This window comes from Podarcis liolepis (assembly GCF_965112155.1).
Source record: "Podarcis liolepis genome assembly, chromosome: 11".
Taxonomy (NCBI): domain Eukaryota; kingdom Metazoa; phylum Chordata; class Lepidosauria; order Squamata; family Lacertidae; genus Podarcis; species Podarcis liolepis.
Genome location: NC_139565.1, coordinates 3,664,796 through 3,690,534, shown reverse-complemented (window position 1 = coordinate 3,690,534; position 25,739 = coordinate 3,664,796). Strand labels below are relative to the sequence as shown.

The following is a 25,739-nucleotide window of genomic DNA, read 5'->3' as shown; positions in this document are numbered from 1 at the left end:
TGTGTGAATTGCTTCCTAGTTCAGCCTAAGCCTGTGAAGGGAGGTTTCAGTGTTATTAATTCCACATTATTAAGAAAGTGGAACACCCTCCCATCAGATATCAAGGAGATAAAATATCGATGCAACTTTTAGAAGATATCTGAAGGCAGCCCTGTATAGGGAAGTATTTAATGTTTGATGCTTTGTTATGTTTTTGTATCTGTTGTAAGCTGCCCAGAGTGGCTAGGGCAACCCAATCAGATGGACGGAGTACAACTTTTATTTATTTTGTTTATTTATGGCAGACATTTATGGTAGCATTTTTTTTATGTTTGTGTGTATTGTATTATGCTTGTGGAGTTGAAGTCCTGACACTGAGGTCCAAACTAAATCATTTACCTCTGATTGCAAGCCTTTTCATTCATATATTGCCAGTATGGGACCCCCAAACCAGTTCAGGATCCCAGTGTGGGGAATGGGGACCTCTACATCTGTAATTTGCATAGTGGGCAGGGAGAGCTCCTCCCGGAATGAGTGGCAGCTTTTTCTCAATGTAAATTGCAGGCACACACACCATTTCCCTGCTCTGGATAAGGGCTACAGCAGAAGGCAAAGAATTAACATGAAGCTACCCCTACACTAGGTTTCTTATCTGGATCAGATCCTGGTGCTGGCAATTTTTGAAAGAAAGAGCTTGCACCGCTCAAACATCGCATATAGTTTGGTGCTAACTAGTTAAATGGGCATGATTGCAAAACACTTTATGGTCTGATTGCTGTGAGGTAAGGGGGAATTGTTGGTGCCTAACTTTTGAGGACAACATATAAAAGAGAGCCCAGGGTAAGATTATCAGATTTTTTTCAGTGAATCTGGGGACACTTTTCAATTTCAATGGATTTTGTATGGGGACTGGTTTGTAAATCCGTGGACTGTCCCCGGGAAACGGGGGTGTCTGGTAACCTTAGCCCAGGGAAGAGGTAAGATGCTGGTGCTGTATCACTTTGGCAGCAGTGGAGCTGCTCTGTGTGTGATGTCCTTTACATAATGCATACATGATGGGGGCAACTGACTCCTGTGAACCTGAAACTGAAAAAGTGTACCCATTTTAATCAGAGATGATAACATTTGAGAAACACTCACATGATGCATCATAAATAATATCCTTTACAAGCACACATTTACCTGATCAAGTTCAGAATGCACAAAATGCACAAATCCCTACTCTGGAGTGGAGAACATGATAAACAGATTCAGGGAAAGCAAAACTAAATACAGCTGAAATTCTCTTCTGATCTGTCAGGAAGGGAGGAACAAGCAGTACCGGGGCTCACTTGGGCTTGCTCTATCTTTTGTATATCATGCTAAACCTTCATCTACTGTGATGTGCAACTATGACTATTGTTTGGCGCATTGCTTGCCATACAGTTGTGTCTAGCATTAGCCGGTGTTTCATAGGTGGCCTGTTAATGGTATCTTTAGAAATCTTACCATATTTGACATATAACGTTAAATGACAAATAGTGTCTGACAGAATTTGATACATACCATGCTGTGTTAATTAATATATATGGATGATTTGTCCTTTATGAGATTTAAATATTTGAAATTGCCAAAATCAAAGCAGAAATGTTTGCATTACAAATTTTCACATTTAAAATGCAATGTGACTAATACTTCAAAAGTTCTCATTCTGGTAGAACAGGATATGAATTCTGAATATTTACAAACATTGAATTCAACCTTAAAAGAAAGCATATTGCATTATGGTCTTGGGAGAGGGATAAAGCATTTGATTCTTAACTTGGAATTAGCTAACGTCTGCTAAGTAATGTTACAGAGTTATAACTGATAGCATCCATGGATGGACTGACAGAAGTTTAGGCATAGAAATGACTATAAATATGGAAATATTCGTATGTACATTTATGAATGTACAGATCATAGTTATGTATAACTATCAATATACTATGAATATAGTGTAAAGTGCTATGTAAACAGTAAAGAAAAAATGCTCAAGCTACAATTTACTCCTATTTGTGACTAATACAGTTTAGTTAAAACAACCTATCATTTTGAGCTAATGTCTCTTCTCTTTCAGATCGGCAGTGGTTAAATCAATAGTTAATGATGTTCGTCATGTAATTTGAGCATCTAGTTTGTTTATGCTAGACCAACTTTATCCATACTCCAAACAAATTATCTCTTATAATCACCAGCCTGAAGATAAATCTGTAAATGTTTTTCTGATGATAGTGCTGTGGTTGGCAGGTGTTAAAAGTGCCTCCCAGGGACAAGGATTGAAGATGGGCTTGTTCCCACAAACCCTCCAGGCGAGGATGTTTAGCTCTCTAGCCTGTCATCTGCGAAGGAGCCTTGTATGGTGCCCTGCTAATGAAATCTAATGGGCAAAGGTCATATATCTTTATGAAGAAAAATACAAAGCTGGCGAGTGATGAATGGGCTGCTCTGTAGGTTTCAGTGGATGCTGCTTAGGGATAAAATCCACATTTAAACAGTGCTGTGGATTGCTTGGCATTCTGCATCCTTTTCACCATAAATACCCACTATATGCATGGTATTTCAAAATACACACAAATGGAGTCTTACTACAAAGCTGTATGTGAAAATAGAAAAAATGCATGGTTGTTTAGATATAACAATTACAGAGCTGCAAGATGGAAAGGATTTATTTTAACAACAACAACAACAACGATTTTATTTATGCCCTGCCCATCTGGCTGGGTCTCCCCAGCCACTTTGGGTGGCTTACAACATATATTAAAACATAATAAAACATCAAACGTTAAAAACTTCCCAAAACAGGACTGCCTTCAGATGTCTTCTAAAAGTTGTATAGTTCTTTATCTCTTTAACATCTGAAGGGAGGGCATTCTACAGGGTGGGTGCCACTACAGAGAAGGCCCTCTGCCTGTAACTTGGCTTCTCGCAGCGAGGGAACCAGCAGAAGACCCATGGCGCTGGACCTCAGTGTCTGAGCTGAGCGATGGGGGTGGAGATGCTCCTTCAGGTATACTGAGCCGAGGCCATTAAGGGCTTTAAAGGTCAGCACCAATACTTTGAATTGTGCTCGGAAACGCACTGGGAGCCAATGAAGATCCTTTAGAACCAGTGCTATATGGTTCTGGTGGCCACTCCCAGTCACCAGTCTAGTTGCTGCATTCTGGATTAGCTGCAGTTCCGAGTCACCACATAGAGTGCATTGCAGTAGTCCAAGCGGGGGATAACCAGAGCATGCACCACTCTGGCGAGACAGTCCACGGGCAGGTAAGGTCTTAGCCTGTGTACCAGATGGAGCTGGCAGACAGCTTCTCTGGACACAGAATTGACCTGCGCCTCCATGGACAGCTGTGAGTCCAAAATGACTCCCAGGCTGCACACCTGGTCTTTCAGGAGCACAGTTACCCCATTCAAGACCAGGGAGTCCTCTACACCAGTGTTTTTCAACCACTGTTCCGCGGCACACTAGTGTGCCGCAAGATGTTGCCTGGTGTGCCGTGGGAAAAATTGAAAAATCCGAAAGATTTTTTTTAAAAAAAGTCAAATTTTCGCCCACTAGGCGGGCGCCGGACTGTGTCCACCCTATTTTCCATCCGTCCTGGGTGGGGATCAGATCGGATGGGATCGGATGAGAGCGGACAGGCGGTCCGCTCTCATCCGATTCCCCATAGAGAGCAACGGGGCTCTGACATCTCCCTCTCCGCACACAGTGGTGGTGTGCCTCGTGATTTTTTTCATGAAACAAGTGTGCCTTTGCCCAAAAAAGGTTGAAAAACACTGCTCTACACCTGCCCGCCTTCTGTCCCCCCAAAACAGTACAGTTGTACCTCGGCTCCCGAAAGCCTTGGGAGTCGAACGTTCTGGCTCCCAAATCATCAAAAATTGGAAGTGAGTGTTCCGGTTTTCAAACTTTGTTGGAAGCCGAACATCTGGCATGGCTTCCACTATTGTTTCTGGTGTGCCTGCACAATCAGACACCAATCGGACACTTTTACTTAAGTGTCAGATCACCAACATCCATAGAGGTGAACGCCAGGTCTAAGGCATGTCCGTGACTATGAGTTGGGCCAAACTTATTCAGGGACAGCCCCATGGAGGCCATTCTTTCCATGAAGTCCTGAGTGGCCTCTTGTAAGGTTGTGTTGGCATGGATGTTACAATCCCCTAGGATAGCTAAACTTGGTGTCTCCAGGACAACATCTGCAACAACCTGAAGCAGCTTGGGCAGGGAATCCTTGGTGCAGCAGGGAGGAGGTCAGTATACCAAAAAAAGTTGAGAAAACTGATGACTTAAAGTGCACTGCTATCCATGTCTACTCAGAAGTGCATCACACTAAATTCAGTGGAACTTAGCCCCAGGTACGTGTATAGGCTTGTACCCTTAAACACTATTGGTAATACTAGTAATAACAAATAAGAAAGTTAAACAACCCTAGGGCCACTGACATCATCACCATTAATTGAATTTATATACCGCCCTATACCTGGAGATCTCAGGGTGGTTAACATCTGAACAATACATTAGGGGTGGGGAACCTATTGTAGCCTGAGAGTCACATGTCAGCCAGGAGGAAAACGTGGATGGGACCGGAAGCAAAATTGGGCAGAGCAGTGGATGTGGCCCTCGCTTTTGAAGAGTAGGCTACTTTCCAACTGTAGAAAATCCAGAGTTTTCTGCATGCACACACAACATCTGTCTAGGCAAGCAAGAGGCAGATCAAGGACACATTCCAGCCAGGCAAAATGACAGAGTGGGGCCATGGGGCAAAGGGTGTGGCTTGGAGAGATGGGTATGGTCTGGGGACAGTTCTGAGGGCTAGAGACAGAGATCTGGAGGGTTGCATTCGGCCCCTGGGTCTGAGGTTCCTCACTCTTACTGTCAATCAATAAGGCTGCATTATGAGAATGTAGAATTTTCACCGTCTTTCTTGATGTCAAGTTGTTTGTGGATGCATACAAGGTCCTTTAAGAAATCTGTAATCTGAAGTTGGAGTGAATTAAAGACAGTAGATACTACTGTTGGATCATTACTTTTTTTTTGAGATAATATCAGTTCATTTGCTGTAGTTCTACTGCTGTGCTAAGAGACAGTTCAATAAATCAACACAGGCTTGATGGATTCTACAATCTATTACAATGAGTGCACGGAAGAGGAAAGAAATCTCTTAGCGTTCCCTCTTTGACAAAAGGGTATGCAAAGAGCCTGAATGGTTGAATGGTTGATTAATTTTGCTAGACATTTTCTTGACAGCAAGAAATGTGTTTTCGTATTACCATGTTTGCATGAGACTTATACTGCACGGTACAAATTACTGAATATAAATTTACACCTGAGACGATTTTATTAGACTAGACAGCTCTTGGTCAGTAAGTAGGAAGGTCATTTTTCTGCGCAGTTTAGTGCTCTATTACCTGCAGAAAAGCCAAAGGCATTTTGCCAGGATGTGCTTTCTCATCTAAGTCTAATATCAAATATCTCATGTTCTACTGTTAATTTTGCATGAGTGTAGGTGGGGATCATGGATCTGTTGAAGTAACTTTTAAAAGTGGTGTTGAATGCAAACAACCAAAAGCTCGAATGGCAGTTCTGTGCTTCAATGCTCAAAATACTGTAATAAACAAGAATGTGAACATTTATGGTCGCCATAAAAGTACCCCACACTGCTTCCTATTTTGGAAGGTTTTCTGAATCAGCTTTGGATATTCATGAAATGATTGTACTTTATCACTTCAGGATGTTCCTGATGCCTATTTCTGCTGAATACCTGACAAAAGGAAAACTATGTATCTGCCTTTTATTTTGTGGAAAACAAATGGGTTATTGACATCTCCCCCCTTTGTCATACATTTTCCATTTACAGTATTGTATAAGGGTGTTTTCACATAAAATGCCTGGAATCAATTTAATATATAATGCGAGTATAAAATCTCCTTGCACTGATATGCAGTGGTACCTCAGGTTACATACACTTCAGGTTACATACGCTTCAGGTTACAGACTCCGCTAACCCAGAAATAGTGCTTCAGGTTAAGAACTTTGCTTCAGGATGAGAACAGAAATCATGCTCCGGCGGCGCAGCAGCAGCAGGAGGCCCCATTAGCTAAAGTGGTGCTTCGGGTTAAGAACTGTTTCAGGTTAAGTACGGACCTCCAGAACGAATTAAGTACTTAACCTGAGGTACCACTGTACATGAAATTTCTCTATCGCTCATCCAAACATTTACAAATAGCACGGGAGAGGCTGGAATGCATATTTAATGGCTGAAATTTTATATACACTACATGGGAGTACAGTTTCCTGCTTGGCAGGGGGTTGGACTCGATAGCCCTTGTGGTCTCTTCCAACTCTATGATTCTATGATTCTATGATTCTAAGACCCATGGAATTCAGCGAGATTTGCTTCTGAGTATATGTGCATAGGATTATTCTGTGTCATAGAAAATGGCCTCAGAATTTTCCTAATCTAGTGGTTTTCAGCCAGTGTACCATGGCCCCCTGGGGTGCCTTGAATGATGGCCAGGGGTGCCGCGGGCAACCCTGGTCTCTGTCCCTCTTTCCTTCCCTCCCTCCCTCTGATAATATCTCAGATCTTTGCCTCCTAAAAGCTTGCACAGCTGTTATTGCAGCATCCCTGATTATAAGCTCCGCAGGCGAATGGTGCCTCTGGGGCTGGCCAGGGGGTGCTGGGTTCCAGGGGCAGAGGCAGGATCTGAGTGAGCGAGCGGGAGCCCAGCCAGCCAGTCCACCAGCCCCTGCTGTTGGGAATGGACAGACAAGTCCCAGGCCCCTGTGGGGAAGTGTGAGGAGGCACCTCTCTTTGGGGCAGGGGGGCAGCTCAGAGACCAGGGGCAGCAACCGTGGCTGCCCAGAGGACTCCCAAGGAGAGGAGAGAGGAGAGGAGGCTGAGGGAACCCTCCACAAGGGAGGGTGTTCAAGAAAGAGTGAGAGGCTGCCAGCTCTGCAGGCAAGGGGGGACATATCTGGGCTCCTGAGCCCCCCCCCCGGGGGGGGCCGCAGAAAGAATGTAGTTGAAAAGTTGAAAACCTCTGTCCTAATCTAATCAGCCTCTTGATTGGTTTTGAATATCTCTAGGAATAGTTTGTTATTCCCCTTTAAAGTTGTTTTACTGTATTCTATGGTTTCTTTTGCTGTGGTGTGGCATGTTTTGCTGTGTTAGTTCTTATTTATTCTTTTTGTTATTTATTTGGTTCTATTTGTGTTTATTTTTTATTTCTATTACAGCACTTTAAAGTCATCCTGTTTTATTTAAACTAAATCACAGGACATTCAATCTTTTCGTGTTGTCTTTTTTGTTATTACTGTTACTATTACCAGCTTGGATCCAGAGAGGCACTGGCTGGACGCTGACTTTTTCTGCCACCCCAGCAACTCCTGGATATCCCCAAAAGCCCTTCCTGAGGATTAGGTGACCCTCTTGAATGAGATGAATAAGAAAGGGAGGACTGCTGAAAATTGGGTAAAAGCAACTGCCATGGTGGGAGGTGCGGAAGGGCCACAGAGTATTATCCAGACTGATGCCCCAAACTCAAAACACTACCAAGAAAAAGAGGTCTGCTGTAGACCTACAAACAACAGCTTCCCAATACATACCCTTTATCATAGGTACCTTATGGACCTCCTTGTAGGCGGAAGGAGGATGGAAACAAAACTGAAATTAGTGGGCTCCAAGAGCCAACTTGCTCCAAGAGCCATGGGTTGAATTCTGTAGAACACCCAGGACTCAGCTACACAGGTCAATTTATAACATTGTAAATGCATTATAAAAATGTGACGCTAGATGGTGCTGTAGAGCAGCATCCAAAGTCAATGAAAATTTCTATTGGGAGCTGAACCTTTTTTATAACCTTTTTTGGTTTGATAATAATTTTTATTTGTTTTCAATTACAATAATCCATTAATAGCCTCATTATAACAATGCCGAATTATAATACAATTATGAATATCAATCATTCAGATGCCAAATTATCTGATTTAGGGTTTTTTTAATAGCATTTTTATATCTGTGTAGATCCAACCCCAATAAAAATCAGATAGGCTCCCTTACTGCTGAATAATTCCTGCTGAATTATTATTAGCATTTATTAGATTTCTATACCGCCCTTCATCATAATATCTCAGGACGGTTCACAGAATAAAATACAGGATAAAAACAGGTAAACAATTAAAACAAAACAGCAAAACAATAACCCCCCCCCACCTCCCACAGACACATTTGAAAGGTTATAGAGTAATAATTAGCCAAAGGCATGGTTGAAGAGGAACATTTTCTGCTGGCGCCTCAAAATATATAATGAAGGCACCAGGCAAACCTCCCTGGGGAGAGCATTCATTCCACAAATGGGGAGCCAGAGAAGGCCCATTCTCATTTTGCCACCCTCTGGACCTCATGTGGAGGAGACACACAAAGAAGGGTCTCAGGTCATGGACGTGTGATGCCACATGCCTCCACATGCCTCTGCCTCCGTGTCTGAGCCCCCCCCCAAGGGTGCCTCACTCGCTGGCTGTGGAGGGTGGAGCTGAATTGCTTCTCTCTTGAAGGCGGTGTCCAAGCACCCACGCCCCCCCCCCGAGTTGGCTCCTATGTCAGATGAAGAACTGGGATGGTTTATATAGGGAGAACTTCTGCTGCTTTTTTAAAGTAAGCTGTTTCTGATTTTGGGGGATATTTTGAAACTGATATCCCTGTTGTAACCTTTTTGTACACGACTGAAAAAGCTTGATGTTGGGCTTCATAGAGATGGCTGAAATAAATAAATACTGTACAAATAAATAAATAAACACAAATAAATAAATTGTTGCCTGCAGAGTAGCGCTGAGTAACTCGTCTTGTCGGCACAAGTGTTTCCACTTTGGAGAGGCTTCCCTCTCTCTATCCACTACATGCCTCTAAATGTATTCTAGGTGTTCCCCTGACACTTTGGATCAGGTTTGGGGAGGACGCAGGGCCCACACAAGAAGGAGAGGAGAAAAAGTCTCGTTGTGCAAGTGGAAATCCTTGTGCTGAAGGGATGTGCTAGTTGGATACTGCCCACAATACCTCAAATTTCCTTGAGGGTTTTTCCATGCTGTTTCCTTCCTTACAAACTTGTGATCTAAAATCAACAATTGCAATAAGAAGGATACGGGAAGCAGAGAAATTGAGGGAAATGGAAATATAGGAAAATGGATTTTGAGCAACAAATGACACCTTAAAGACTTACAGAAGGAATCAAAGGCCAGAGCAAGTAGGTTTTCTGTGAAAGAAAGAGAAGAGAGAAGTTGGATACTAAGAAGCAGGAGATCAAGGAAACATGAGGCTGAACCTAAGAGTAGACTGAGCAACAGTGCATAAAATAGTACAGATATGCAAGGGAGAATAAAAGCGAAGAAATAGGGAGGATTGGGCTCGTGAAGATATTTATGTGCAAGAAGAAGTTTCTAATGAATCTGAACAGGAAAACAAATTTATTGAAGAGAAAAACAGAGAAGTTACACGATGCTCAGAATGAAAAAAAAGGATAAAACAAGACAAGCTACAGAACTCACTGAAATAAGAGGAAAAGCATGAAAACTGGAGAGATTAATGTGAATAATATTACCATGATGAAGATGAAAAATAACCGAAAGTAGAGCTAAAGGGGCATCAAACCTAAGAATTGGACAATATTTTTTTTAATGTCAAGTTTTTGCCACAGAATTAATATGCAGAAAGAAAAATAGGAATCTATTAACATGCTAGCACTGTGGACAGTGGAAGAAGCTGTAAAATACACATGCTTCATAATATATATAGCTGTAATACCAGAAGAAAAACCAGTGTTGTTCTCACTCAGCCAGATTGTGTTGTGGTATTTCAGTTCCAGTTAGCAAGAAGAGAAATAAGGTAACATTTCAATACCATGATGATAAAAATGGTATTATTTATTTTTTTAAAAAAGTTTGAATCAGGTAGCCAAAAAGGGGTATTCAAAAAAGGAAGAGCTAAGTCTGAGCCACAGTGAAACAGCAACAGACAGTAACTCTTAAGAAAAATTCAAAAACAGTGATTGGAGGAGAGGACAAAATGGAGTGGGGTTGTAAGATCTAAGAGTATTTAAAGGCAGAATACGATAATGGTTGTACCTTGCCCCTAAAGATGCCTAACAGTGGTCAGCTACGGCCCTTCCAACTCTCTCACCTACCTGCCAAAATGTGACCAAATTTGCTTCATTAGGAGGGGGAGGGGAGGGGGCGTGGGCTTAATTAGCCAGCCAAGCCACTACTAGCAGTAGGGTGCTGATGCAGGCCACATCCCATTCCCTGCCTCCTCTCTCCCACTCTGGTCACAAAAGCTGCTACTAGCCAGCAGCTATATTGTCAGAGCAGGTTGTGCAAAAGCACTTTCACTGGATATTGACAAAAATATGATATGTAGTGCAGTAGAAGTGAACTATTAATGCTCACTTAAATGTAAGCCTGTTGAGTTGGAATTCCCAAATATATAATTGAAAAAAGATATCATCAAGATGCTGATTATTAAGTCATAGTTGCACCATAAGAAAACAATGCCAGACAGTAAAGGGAATTTCAGCAGCATATGGAGAATAATAATAATAATAATAATAATTTATTATTTGTACCCCGCCCATCTGGCTGGGTTTCCCCAGCCACTCTGGGCGGCTTCCATAGAAACCAAAAAACACTAAAATATCATACATTAAAAACAGCATATGGAGAAGAAACACCATTGTGCTTCTGCAGCAGCACAACTGGCCACATTCATCTGCCCCAGCTGCAACTAAACATGTCTCTTCCATATCAGTCTCTACAGCCACAGCACAACTATAACAGTTGACTGCAGCCCCAAAGGCGCACACCTCCATTGTCTCCTGAGACAGACAGATGTCAACCACGGGGAAGAACAGGGTGGCCCAGAGGGACTGGAGGAAGATGAGCAGTGGGTTGGAACTGGGAGGAGTGGCTTATTCTTGGAAGTCACAGAAAGTGAAAGGCCGGTGCAGAATGAATTCAAGCCTTTTTGAGACACACAGCTTCACATGTTCCACAATCACCATGTTTACCTGTGGCATTCTCCATTAATATGCAAAATGGCTACATATGAGATACCTTCTTCCTCTTTTTTACCATACATATAATGTTCTTATCCACTAAGCTGTAATATGTGACTCATCCTACTCATGGGATTGGTAAGAAATTGTCTAGGAATCCTCGTACTTCCTTGGCCCGATTCTCATGACTTTCTTAATGAAAGATGCCTGCCTGTTGTAAATTTATGGAATACTGAGTGCAATCTAGTTTTGTATGTTGCTAATTCCACAAGGTTTAATACTGTGTGTGTGAAAGGGAGAGCATGCAATGATTAATGTGACAAAAATATGTGTTCTTATTTTTCTTTGATGACATTACCTGAAAACTTTTATTAAAAAATGGCCCACTCCTGTTTCCAGGAGAGGGCTTGCAGTAATTAGCTCAAATTTTTCAACAAATGGCACACAGGCTGTTGGCACGGCATGTGTGCAATAACATTGGTGTTTACCCTATTATGTTGCAATTTAAAAGATGTCATAAAGTTTGTCAGTGAGTGAGTTCATAGTAAGAAAAAAGAAACAGAAGTACTGACCATGACTTATGATGAGGCTATAAATATATATAGTCTACATAGTGAAGTTCAGCATATCCCAGCTTGAGGATCGTTGGGGTTCATGACATAATTGCCAATTGTGAGACGGGGAAAAAACACAGTAATGAGGAAAGAAATATATTCCTCATTTGTACTTTGTGATGGTTGGGTATTTTTAGCAAATGAGTTGTCAGCAGAAAGGCTTCATTAGACCCATCAGGATATCTGCCCATGAATAACGGATCCCAAACGGTACTGACAGTTTCCTTGAGCCAAAATGATGGAGCACCTCTGACAAAAGCCATATTGTGCTCTCCATGTGAGAAGTGTGAAGAACAAAAGAGGCATCTTATTCTTAATTTGGTCAGGTTAATATTGACACAGTTAGTTCCTCCAAACAGTCAAGATGTATGTGTAATGTACATTTATACAGGACTCACTTGGGTAATCAACTGTCAGATGCCATAAATCAGAAAGTATAACTATTGAGAAGGACAAAAACAAAACAAAAATCTATTCTCAAAGCTGTGTTTAAATTGGTATTATCTATTCCCAACGATGTAGGTTTGAAAATATAGCTAGGGTTAAATAGTTTAATTCAACAAAAGAATATATAACACCATATTTTCCAGTATATTTTTGTATATGGAACACTGTATTTCTGCATGTTGCACTAGAGGTGTATGTTGACTGAATTTATCATGTGCATCAATAAGTGCTGCAACAATATTCAGATTTTTCACCTTGATCCTGAGCACAACTTAAAGGAAATTAGTTCCTTTGAAAACAATGGCAACTGGATGAGAGCATATGGGTTTTACAAGAATGGGAGACAAACGGTCATCTTCATTGTAATAGCATCTGATGAGTTAATTTATTTCAAGAATTTCTAAGCTCCCTATGTATTCGCTATAAAAACATTTTAAAACATAACTTCAATGTCTAAAATATTAAAATTTAAGCAAGCAGTATAAAACATTTCTAACAAGGCGTACTACAGGCTTAACACAAAGAGCAGTAACAATTTATAGTAACACCTAATCTCCTTTACTAAATTTACTTAAAGTAGATTGAAATTTAAAAAATCATTTCTTATGTAATTCTGTAAGGAAAATTAATATAAATAAAAGTTAATTATGGTTTCAAACCTTTACGTATACATCCCCATAAATAAGGCAACTTATCAAAATATTAGAACAATTTATTAGAAGCTGAAGAGAAGGATGAATTAACTTTAGGTAAGAAGTGGGAACAATCTTGGCAGTCAAAAGTCTCAGAACAAGTGACACTGATTTGAACCAAGAGTAAATAACATTGAGTTCCAATTTAACTCAGTGTGTCTCAAATGAATTATGACTAACTTAGGTTCCATTTATTTCAGGGCGCAATTACTTCTGGATGCAAATGAGTATGCTTATAAATTATTCCAGGTATTCAGTTTCTACAACTTTAAAGGAGCTTAGTTTTTAATATAGTATACAATTTGTATTTGACTCCCACATGCAGCTTCCTGAAAATGGAAACTGCTGCCACTGTGACTTTGCACCAAAACTGCAGTATATTGAAGAGATTCCCATCTTACTGTAGGCATCTGTCTGTTTGAAGAGACAATGGAGTGTGCTTCCAGAGAAGTCAAACTGCTGGAGGATCACTGCATCTATTGTGGCTGCAGATACTCGTACCTGCATTAACAGCACCAAAGTGACCTGTCTTTGAATTCAACCCTAACTCACTGAGGGTTTGAGACTAATGCGCTCCCCTCACCTGGTTTAGCCAGCCAGTTGAAACCGTTCCTTGGGTGTGGCTGCTGTCACATGCTGTCACATGCTGTCACACCGCTCTTGGGAGCCACAAGTAAGAGTGTGGGAACCAGAGGTGAACAAACTGCTCCAGAAGGAGCACAATGTGTCCAGTCTGTGTCCTGCTCCTCCTCCATCACCCCATACACTCCCATTCCAATAACCACCATCAAATAATAGGTGTATAATATTGCTTAATAATAATACCTGATTATTTTAAACCAAACAAGTTATAGACATTGTGCCCTTTATGTTCATTATGGTTGCATTTTAAATATATTTTCACCTATTGAACTTAGGTGCACAAAATGCTTCACAGCATATACCAGTGAATGGTTTATAAAGGTATGGTAGAATCTATAAATGAAGGGTAGGGATTTCTATTTCTGGTGACACTAGGAGTGTATTCCCTGACACTCCTAGTGCCGTCAGCCTGGATCATTCTGAGCAAGGTGTCCCCAGAGATCATCTGTACTATTTCTGCTGCTCTGCCTTGGCAAATTCTGCTTAAGGTTTAACAGTATTAAATTGTTAAATTTCAAAGGATTACAGTTTATTTCTTGGCATGCCCTTCAAAGAAGAAAAGGTAAAAAGTCCCTTGCTCAGTCTCTAGTCCTATATCATGGATGTGGGTAGATGTCAATATTGTGGGATTTGCATGGTTTCTTTCCTAGAAACTCCCAAAATCCACTGTCTGAAGTCAATTTTAAATTAGGGTCTAAGAAAGGGAGTTGATAAACACACGGAATTTCAAAACTTTTTGAGTTTATTGTAGCCCAGGAATTTGCTTTCAGTATTTGAGTTCACAGTCCTTTCACACAAAAACCTATTCTTGGTTTTCTCTACAAGGCTTCTTCATTTCAGCAGTCTAATTTGTTATTTTAAAAGATAAGTTGCTGTTGTTAAACAATTGGGAGTCATAAAGCCTTGTTGATCTACTGCAAATTGCACAGCGATGTCCTAGTAGATCCTCATCTACGCCTTCTCTCCCCTGCTTATTTACTCTATTTTGGGTGAATGCCAAGGTGAACAGCACAGGAAAAGCAGGCAAAACTGCAGAAAACCCACCCCAGACAGTTCAATGTGTGAAATAATATTTTTCCTTCCTAACATTTGATGAAGTGTTTTTCATTTTCATTTTAACTTAAGGGAAAATAGACACATTTGCTAGACACGTCTGAGTAGATTAATAAATAGTATTTGTACACACACAAGCTAAAAAGTAATTTATCAGATAGAAGACAGATGTGTGGAGTTTGGAATGGGAGGGAGTGAATAAGTGCCCACCTGAATATACAGTTGTGGTGTGTTGTTGATGAACTGCTGTTGATTTAGGGAGAATGTTGCTTAGTAGCAGTATAAAAGCCAATAATGTCATATGATAATGTTCTTTGCCAGAGTAAAATATGTTTTCTCAAATGCAAACAGCGCAAGCCAAAGGGGGACAAAGAAAGTCAGTTAAATGTGTTCTTTGTTTTGCTAAGGTATTACAATAGGCAAAAATAAAGCTGTTAAAGCACACTGGATGCATATCATTAACTTGCAATGCAGAATGACAAGGTTTTTCTTGTTTTGAAAGATGGATCTAGTCTTTGCTGTTATTTCAGAAAGACTGAATTATGGTATTGTTTGGGGTAAGATTCCTTGTTTTCCTGAAGGTTCTTGTTTTTCACCTGAAAAGACATGGTTACTATCCCACAACTCTGGAAATGTATGGCATACATAGGTGTGGGGCAGATCACATGAGACATCTCAAGTTGTGATGTTGGTGGATTTTGGAGGCTCTTCCAGAAACGCTTTTCATTAAGCATTCATCCTGATTTACTTGCACAAATCTTATTTAGAAATTAGATTATTTCAGGTCTTTATTGAGCTTTCATTCTGATTTGTTTGCAAGAAGGTTAAACAACCTACATTCATCCTGATTTGCTTGTGAGGTGTTTATCTTTTTCATCACTTTCATGGCAGTAGAAAGTCTGTTTCCTTTTTGGAGTCAATTTGTTGCCTAAGGTGACAGAGGGCTTTAATCCACTTTAATTGTGCAAGCCTAAATTTCCCGTTCTATGATTGACCACCTGGGAAGGTTCAAAAGTGGACACACACAGATACATACAGACATCCGCTTTGTTTATCTGAGCCTAAATTAATTTTGGTTTGGATTTTAAAATTAGCTCAACCAAGACTGAACTGCCTTAAAACTCACCTTTCAACAGCTGCTTTAGCTGTGGGAGGAGATTTTCCTTCATCCTTCCTTAGAACATAAATCCTTACCAACAGTTGCATGTGATTCTTGTTTTCAGTTGGTAAAAAGCACTTGCAAGGTAAGTCTTGGAAAGGTGGAGGCAGGAAAAAAATAATCTGCCGGAAAGGCTGGGGATAGTTGTAGACTGGCACTCTATTTGTGCTGGGCTATAGATATTTTTAAGATTTGGGGGAACTCTTCAGAAACCATCCAGGCTATTCTCTGAAAAAGCTTGGAAAGAATGTGCCCATTCCAAATTGAGATGGGCATGCGTGAAAAATAGCTTGGTTCCTGTTGATTATATAGGATGGCAGTGTAGCTAAAAATGTTCAAATAATAATAAATCCCATATCCATTAATCACTTTGTTTCATGCTCAAAATGTACTTGTCAGTGTAATCCTAAAATATATCTCTGTTCTTCTTGAGGTGGAACACAGTACTTCAAGTTGTAATGTTGTTTGGTAAGAACAGACTGGCATGTGATTACCAGCACCTTCTTGACCGCCTTCTCATAGACCTTGCAAGGTTTCTTGACACTTTCAGAGGACTTTGTAAGTCACTGTCAGCCTTCCTACCAGTGGTGGCTTCTCAGTGGCTCTCTGGCTGTCAATCAGAAATAAAGTGGGTTGATGGCAGAAGAGATGGGGTGGTGGGATGCAGTCCCCTAATTAGTATAAATGGAGTATAAAAGTTTTTTTGGTTCCAGATGAGCAGGTGGCCCAGAGCATGGATAAATGGAATGGGGGAGGGGCTTGCAGGACTCTTCCCAGCCCCCTGAAGAAATTACTGTCAGAACAGGATGATAGGGAATAGCAGAGATGGAACACCCACACTTATTTATTTATTTATTTATTTTCTTACCTTTATATCCCATCTTCATTCCATCATGGAACCCAAAGTAGAACCATCCTGTCACTGACCAAGTTGATGGCCTCATGTGCCTTCAGACCATACCCTGGGACTTTGGTATCAGCCAGGGGATGACTTTGTGGGTTGGAAAGAAAAGATTGGAAGAAGATTGGGAAAAGTTTAAAGACTATCTACAGAAATATTGTAAAATTAATGAATGTTAGAAAAATGTTGGAATGAAGTTATATGGCTTTAGTAGAAATGTCATAAGGAATTAAGTATAAATAGATTAATAGAGAATTAAAGGGAAAAATAAGGTTAAAATGTGTTAAGACAATTATAGGATAGAAAACAGAGGAAGATGGAAAGGAATTGCTGAAACAACTAATAGAAGTGGAATACAAAAAGGGAGGTGTGAGGAGGCCATGGAAATAAGTGATGAAAGATAAGATATTGAAACCACTTGATGTGTTTTAAACTGTTTCTGCTTTTTTTTCTTTTAGTTTAAATTGTTTTTGTTAGTTTAGTTTTAGGTATTGGTTTTGTATTGTATTGTCTATTTCCCCCCCTATGTAATGTATAAATTGTTGGAAAGTAATAAATATTATTTTTTTAAAAAATGGAAAGTGCCACAGAATGCAGTTAAAGTGTAGGATGAATTCGCCACCACAAATCTGAATGAATGCAGAATGTATGCTTCTTGTCATTTAACTGCCCCCTAAACAAATCAAATGCTTAGTAAAGACCAGGCATAATCTAATTACTGTGTAAGCTTTGTGCAAGTAAATCAGGATGAATGCTGAATAAACAGGTTGTCTGGATGTGTTCACTATGCCTATTCTGCCTTGGTCAGACCACACCTGGAATACTGTGTCCAGTTCTGGGCGCCACAATTTAAGAGGGATGTTGACAAGCTGGAACATCTGCAGAGGAGGGCAACCAAGATGATCAAGGGTTTGGAAACTAAGCCTTATGAGGTATGGTTGAAGGAGCTGTGTATGTTTACCCTGGAAAAAAAGAGATTGAAAGGAGATATGGTAACCATCTTCAAAGATCTAAAAAGCTCTCACATGGAGGGTGGAGCAAGCTTGTTTTCTCCTGTTCTGGAGGGTAGGACTTGAACCAGTAGCTTCAAGTTACAAGAAAGGAGAGCTGTTTGACAGGGGAACAGTCTTCTTTTGGAGATTCCTGCATTACAGGGGGGCTGGACTAGATGACTTCCGACTCGATGATTCTATTATTCTTGTGAAAGTATAAACATATGGCTATGTTCTTTTAACTTTTAGAGCTACAATAATTATTGGGGTCCATAAGAGTATGAACAAGATCCCAATGCATTCATCATTAATTTGATTAGCCATTCCAGTTAGCTCTGGATGTTAACCAATAGAAAAAATCCTTCAATAAGAAGTAATTTTGTCATATTTCAGGACTGCCTATTTCACAGAAACATGACCGGAGATCTGAAAGCATTTGTAGATAAGTATGGTTTTGATGTCCTTGTCATTTTGGCCAGCTACTTATCAGAAGAAAGGCAAGAAAAAAGGCAGATAGCAGTTTATTCAGAAAACATGGAGATGGGCAATCAGGTAAGTATCACGAAGGAAAGAGTAAAGTTATTCTGTCTGTGTTCTAGAACAGAAATGCATCATTAGATTCCCTGTTGGTCTTTTCGTTTTGCCATAGCATAGGATGTATGAGTCATAGAAATTACATTTATTGAGTGTGTTGTTATCTGTGAGCAATGATGCAATAAAAACACCATTAGATGATTAAAGGAGTGGTGAGGGGAAGAGAGAAAACAAATCGTCATCTTGTTAAAAAGAAAGAAAATAATTTTATACAGTATACCCAATTTGGATCCTTCTTCATTTCATAAACATCTTGAGATTTGTCCACATTCCCCCAACCCAAGACTTTCTAGTTAGAGAAAGATACCACAAAATATATCAGTGTAATTGCCCTAGTCCTGGATTTCTCTGTCATTTTAAAGTCTACTACTAGAATTGCTGTAATTTATTACCACCAGACTAGGTGCTTAAGTGGGGCCTGGATAGGGCAGGGGGTGAAACTGATTGGCTCAATCTGAGCAAGTTAAGAGGCTAAGAAGGACTGAAAGCAGGAATTTGTGATTTTAATGTGGGTTTTGAAATCTGATACTGTTATGTGTTCTGTTTCTTTGCTTCCTAAACCCCCTAATACATCTCTAGGGGGCTTCTAAAAAGAAAACTTACTCAGTAAAGTTTGTTTTTATGCAACAGACATGATACATACCACTGCTTTTTTTCCTCAACAGATTTGTTGTGAATTAGAAGAATGTCAGAATCCTTGCCTAGAACTGGATCCTCTGGAATATGGATGTGATCAATTCCTCATTTATCACCAAGAAAATTCTTCAGCCAATTGCGATGAAATTTTTCTGCTAATGAAAGACGTTATCAGCAGGAGACATCCAGAAATGGCACCAAACAGTAGAACATCTTCCACTGAAGCGGTTGCTGGAAGCGCTCCACTTTCTCAAGGATCTTCTGGTATTATGGAGCTTTATGGCTCTGACATTGAACCACAGCCAAATGTTGTCAACTTTATAGAGAACCCTCAAGATCATAATGGATCTGTCCAAGCCCATGCTGATGCTAATGTAGATCTTGTGAGTCCAGACAGTGGGCTTGCTACTATTAGAAGCAGCAGATCCTCCAAGGAGAGCTCAGTTTTTCTTAGTGACGATAGCCCAGTAGAAGGAGCAGCATCTCATCACAGTTTCCTTTCCGGTTTTGATTCCTATAGTCCCATTCCTGAAGGAGCAGTAGCTGAAGAAGAAAAATCTCAGCCTAGGAACAGCAGCAACAATTTTGATCTATTCAACTTTGATTTAGCACCAATGGCTACAGTTCAGATGGATTCTTCTCATTCTGTGGACTGTTCCCCTCCTGATGACTTCTCCCATGACAGTGGTTCATCAGAAGGACAACCACCAACTGACTCAAAAGTAATTGATGAGACAAATCTATCAGAATGTGACATTGCAAATTATTCAGCTGATTTACCAATGACAAGAACGGAAGAAGATGACACAATAAAATTTAATGAGTGTAGCCACCTGCAAGAACATCCTAGTATGATAGACCTAGAAAATGACTCTTCCTCTCATCCTAAAGTGTTGAACAAGGTTGAGAGGAGAACTCCACCAATCTCTATGAACAGCCGTGTGGAATCTCCGCCTTTAGATGATGGGCCATCTTTATTTTGCCCACAAGATAAAATTAAAGAAAATAATGAAACTGATTATGTGAACAATTCTCAGTCTCGTACAAGATATGGGAGCTGGTGGGATGGGTTTCAAATAGATTCCAAAAATGCTGTTACATGGAGTTCAACTGACGCAGAATCTGTATTTCAGAGTCCTGATTCATGGAAAGAATATAAAACAAGTCTATTACTGAAAGAGCAAACTGATAGAAGAGCTTCAGATTCAGTCTGTATACAAGACCAGCAGAAGTGTATGGATTTTGCAAGAGCAGGTATTTGGGAGAACAAGTTTGGTGCTGCCCAAGTTAAGCAGGATTTGGGATGCCATCCAAAAGACAATGAACAACCAATGGAGGACTTTGCTAGCATGTGGAATACTAGTCAACCAGTTCCTGCAATTTCTGGTCCATGGGGTAATACCAATAGTAATGGTGGACACATCAACTCAAATTCACCTAATGTTTGGGCAGAAATTGATCATGACGGTTCTGGACATTCAGAGCGTACATGGAATGTTCCTCAGGTAGATTTTGATCATATTTCCCCAATGAAACTTGATACATGGGTTATGTCTAACTGTTCACCAGAACACTCTGAATGCAATAATTCTGAACATCTAAACAGTCAAGTAGACTTAGGATCAAAGAATGAAGGACAAGATAGTTCAATAAAAAACAACAGAACATATGAAAATGCAAATAATGATACGAGTGGCATGCTGAAGAATGTTAAATTGGCTATGGAACACCAAAGGGATACTGTACCTAAACCCAAAGAATTTGAAAATACCAATGGATGGGCCATGTATGACACAAACATTAGAAAAGAGGCACTTGGAAATCTTGTCTCTTGGGAAGACCCTTTCCTGTCATATAGAGAATCAGACTTTAACACCTCAAATACGTGTGACGATTTTATTGTTTCTCCACCGGATACAAATTATTCAACATCTGACTCATATGTATCACCAACAGGGGCTGGAGATGAAAAAGAGAGTGAGGGCAAACATTATGAGCCAGTCTTGGATCAAATGGTAAACATAAGCTCGGGTGAACCTGAAACATACAGTTTTGGAGATTTGATATTACCACAAACATCAGCGGTATGTTCCACTGATTCTGACTATGGAAGTAGAGGCCCCTGGGAAGCACCACTTAATAATAAGAACCAACAGGAAGCAGTACGTTCTGAAACTACTATTATAAAAAATATTGATTTACTTGATTTGAAACAAAAAGGTGCTACATATTTTTCAGATGACTACTGTGATCATGAAAGTAGTCCTTCAAGTTCTGAAGACACTGGAATAATGATGTTTTCTACAGAGAAAAATAGCCACTCAGCTCTAAATAATACCATAGATATTGAAGAGGGAAATGCTGAAGTAAGTAGTGATGTCATCCTTGAAGACACAAATGACATGGAGAGAACATTTTCAGTCAGTGATCAAGTAAAAAGAAACAAACAATCAGAGCAGAACACCAGACTTCTAGATAAACAGTTGAACCAGTGGGATGAACAGCTTCAATACAATCATCAGGCTGGATTAGAGCACAGTGGCATCTTTTCTGCCTCAAAGCAAGTAGTCAAGCAATGTCAAGGAACAGATGAGGGAAGTGGGCAAGTCACCCTTGAAAATATTAGGAATGAAATGATGCAAAATGACAATAAAGACTTGATCCTTCCACTCCCTCTCTCGTCTAGTAATAGTTCAGAGGAAAGCAGGGCAATTTTTGGTTCTCCCAGGTCACCAGAAAAAACAAGATGTAGTGACAGTCTAGAAAATGTAGTAGCAGAGCCAGAGGAAATAAGCCTGCCATTTTCCAATGAGACTCATCCTGTCATTGAGGAAAATAAGGGTGGATCTCTCGATAGCAATGCAGAATATTTTGCTACATCTCCCAAAAAAGAAAACAAGCACATAGTTCATAGTCTTGACATGGATGCTTACCCAAAATACAGTTTAAATGTGTTGTCCGCATCTGAAAGTTTGGATAGGGAACTATCTGCACAGAAGATCCCTGAGAAGGAGAGTGCATCCCCAAGTTCCCCTAGAGGAGAAAACCATCAAGGAATGCATTATCCAGAGTTGGTTGAACATCAAGATGCACGGGATAAATTGGAGAAATGTATCTCTAAGTCAGAGCCATCAAGTTGTTTGCTACATGATGAATTGCCAGTACCAGTAGGAGAACATCAGGAACATCAGGAATTGGATGAGTCAGTTGCTGACTTGAACATTCATAAATCTGATTTGGAAACTCCTAAAAATGTTTCAGGAATGCTTAGCAGTCATGGAGCATCTTTAGAGGATAAAAATCAAGAGAGATCAATGGAAATGCAACAGGATTCATATACAGAATATACTCAAGCCCTGGATACAATGGATAAGCCTAAAATAAATGATTTGTTGTCAAATGGAATGGATTTGTCTCACGATAGTGAGACTTCTGAAAGCTTGGAGTCTGAGAATAAGCTTTCAAATGAGAAATGTATTGATATTATGCCTCATCATGAGTTGTCCCATATTCTAGATGCCTGGAATGTATCGATGGATGAACAAGCACAGTCTGTTGGAATAAGCCCCAACATAAATGAGGCACTTGAAGGGTCAGATACCATGTATAATTTCCCAGAAGATATTCCTATCAAAGACACCTATTACAAAGAAGACACCACTTGTAGTGGTTCCATTGACTATACACACTCAAGTGCAACCACTCCCGATACAAGTGATTTTTCTACAAATATGCATATTTGGGATAGCTTTCAGGTAGCTAATAATCAAAAAGAAAATGAAGATGCTTGGGACATCACAACTGATGGTGAAGAAGCATCTGGAAAAGAGTTACCTGAGAATAAAAGCCAAGAAGATTCTGAAACAAGCACTGAACACAAAGTGCCGAAAAACTTAGAGCTTTGGAATGCTCATGTGGATGATGATACAGTATCCTCATTATCAAGTCCTGGAATTGATGTAGATTCAGAATACTTGAGTATGCAAGAGACAGGAATACAGGCAGCTCCACATCCTAACAGACTAGAGGCTGACACACCAGGGCAAGAATCTGTTCGGCCACATGAAACAAACCTTGCAATTGATTCAGAAGGTTCAAGCACTCAGTCTCATTTCAAGGAAAATGTCCAAGTAGTCACATTAAATGAAAATTCAGAAAATCTTAATGCTTTTGACACTTCAGTGGAGGATTATGTTCATGAAACATCTGAATGTTTAGCACATTGGGAAACAATTCAGGATGAAGCAGATGACCATACTATACAAATGTCTGAGATAAATCACGAAGAAAACCATGGCCCAAAGAATTCAGATGCTTGGGATGTAATAATGCAAGGTCATTCTGAAACCACATTAGATAAAAATAAAAAATCCATAGTGGACAATCTTAGATTTCCAGATGATTCCTCGGAGTGGTGGAATTTACAAAGCCAAGATGAAAGTTCAATGGAAGGTGCACAATTTTATTCTGATAATGATTTAAAAATTAATGACACAGTCACCATTACACATGGTGCAATGCAAATACACACAGAAAAAAATGAAAAGCGAAAAGAACCAAATTTCCATGATGCTGCTAAGTTTGAAAATGAGTCTACTCAAGATAACAGTGAATGTGAATGCAGAAATGGAGCAAACTCACTGGCTAAGAAAGAAGAGTTGGATCAAGGTACTGTGAATTTTGAAGAGTGTTATCCACAGTCACCATCCTGTGAGGATGAAAGTGGTGTAAAACAAGAATCCTCTGTTACTAATGTTAAAGATCAAGATGCCCTTAAACACCCTGTTCCAGAAGACTGGCAATCAAACCTATTGAACGCACTTGCTCAGGTCGATCCAACACTTGGTCTGCTAAGAGATAAAATGAATGCACAATCTATCAATCCAAATGAAGTAAATGTAAATCCATTAGATAAAAAAGAAACCAGTGAACAATTTCCATCTAATCCTCCACTACCTTTAAAACCAATAAGGAAACCGAGCCCAAGATGTGATGAAGTTACACAGGAAAATTCATTTGTTCCAGATATATTACAAAACAACAACCCTAGTGATTGCCAGGCATTTACAGTTGATCCAGATTTGTGGACTAATGTTGAACAGCCTTTCGTCTTGAGAACAAATGGTGAAAATCCTGATATCTTAAGTCACTGTGATCAAGACAGCAGTTCACAGGCCTCAAGTAGCCCTGATGTTTGCAATGAATATGAAAACAAGGAAACTTGTGCCCAATCTTCTGTTCTAACTGAACCTGAAGAAGCTATTCAGATGTCTTCCATGCTGTCAGAAATATACAAAGACATAGACGTAGTCTTGAATCAGCAGTTGACAGTTGACAGAGAAGAGTTATGTCCTGAAAGTCCATGTCTGGATTATGAGACAAGTGTTGGTGAGTCCTACAAAGTAACACTCGCTGGAAATGAGGAGTTATCTGAAATTGGAGAGGAAGCTGTTATGCATGAATCTGACATAGCAAATAAAACTACTTCTGAACTAGAGGATCTTCCAAGTTCCTGCAGTGAAAATTTGGAAGCAGAACTCATAAATCAGGAAAGCAATGCATATGAAAATAAAAACTTTGAAGAACAGGAAGGTGCAACTTCCTCAGACAAAATGAAGTCTATGGATCCTGCTGTTGCTCTGGCTTCACCTACAGGGATGGATGATCAGCTGGAAGCATCAGATATGCATGGCATCAGTAAGATGTCAGTTGCCACTAAACCATCTACCACACTGAATGAAATTAATCCCATTGCAATCTTAGACAATCAGTCAGAGAAAAGAGTAGAAATCAATGAAATATTCAGAAAGAAACATTCATTGCAAGCCTCACTAGAAGAAGAAAATGAAGATTTCCTCTATGGTGCAGAAAGTCAATATGCCACTAATATTCTACAAGAACTTGAAAATTTGCAGGAAAATAATAGCCCATGGGTTGTAGAATCACTCACAGAACAATCACCACTTGCATGTACTTCTCCATTTGATGTATCATTTGGTCATGATTACACTCTTCAGAACGGTGGCATGAACATTTCAGAATGTGGCACTGTTGATATCAAAGTTGAGGTTGCAGAATATTCTCAAGTAGATCAAGGTTGGGAATCACTGTTAGTAGAGTCTGACGGGACTCCTGGATCTTCATGTACTTTGAAAAAATTTGAATATGAAACAGATTCAAGTAATATTGAATCACCCACAGGTGTCAATGATATTGATCATTCAGAATCTATAGCTACTGATGTCAACAATGAGATTGCAGAATGTACTCAAGAGGGTCAAGTCTGGGGATCATTTCTGTTAGAATCCAGAGAGACTCCTGAATCATCATATGCTTTAAAAGAATTCAAATATGAAACAGATTCAAGTAATATTGATTTATCAGGTGCTGGAAGTGCAAGGAGAATTTCAGAATCTAAGCCTAGTGATTCCGATAGTAAGACTGGGAAATGTTCTCAAGAAGATCAAGATTGGGGATCTTTATTGTTAGAACCTGAAGTGACTCCTAAGTCGACTGATTTTTTGAAAGAATTTGAGTATGAAGCAGAATCAGTTAATATTGATTCACCAGCAGATGGAGTCGTAAGCATAGCCAATGGTGAGTAATTAATGCATTTACTGATAGAACATGTGTTAGACAAATATGCAGGAGATGTAGTGTGATGCTGACATATAGTACAGTGCCATGCATGTGCTTCAGAGTTTTAAAATTTTGTGCTTAAATATTTTCTTTGTCATTCCTGTCTATAAAGAAGGCAATATTGATTATTACTGTTTCACATACTGGCAAAAGAAAGAAAAATGAGACTTTGTTGTCATCTGCATGTATCACAGAATATTGTATTTATATACTTTTTAGCAATCTAGAATATCTTGGAATTAGCACTAATTCACTAAGCCACACTTAAGCAAAGAAAAAGAGGGGGAATAGAACAGGAGGAGGAGCTTAAATATAATGCATTTT

The 25,739-nt window shown here is 39.8% G+C and overlaps 1 protein-coding gene across 10 annotated transcripts in view; it reads left to right on the top strand.

Annotated features, from left to right (window-relative positions):
• Window positions 1-25,739, top strand: part of PRUNE2 (prune homolog 2 with BCH domain) — a 145,726-nt gene that overhangs the window by 73,697 nt on the left and 46,290 nt on the right. For all 10 annotated transcript variants that reach the window (XR_014516916.1, XR_014516917.1, XM_083464720.1 and 7 more), the window contains exons 7-8: window positions 17,940-18,098; window positions 18,806-25,373. Coding sequence is in view for 8 of the 10 variants with exons in the window: in XM_083464720.1 (XP_083320846.1) it covers window positions 17,940-18,098; window positions 18,806-25,373 (6,727 nt within the window). In the remaining 2 variants the exon portion in view is untranslated. The remainder of the gene's footprint in view (window positions 1-17,939; window positions 18,099-18,805; window positions 25,374-25,739) is intronic.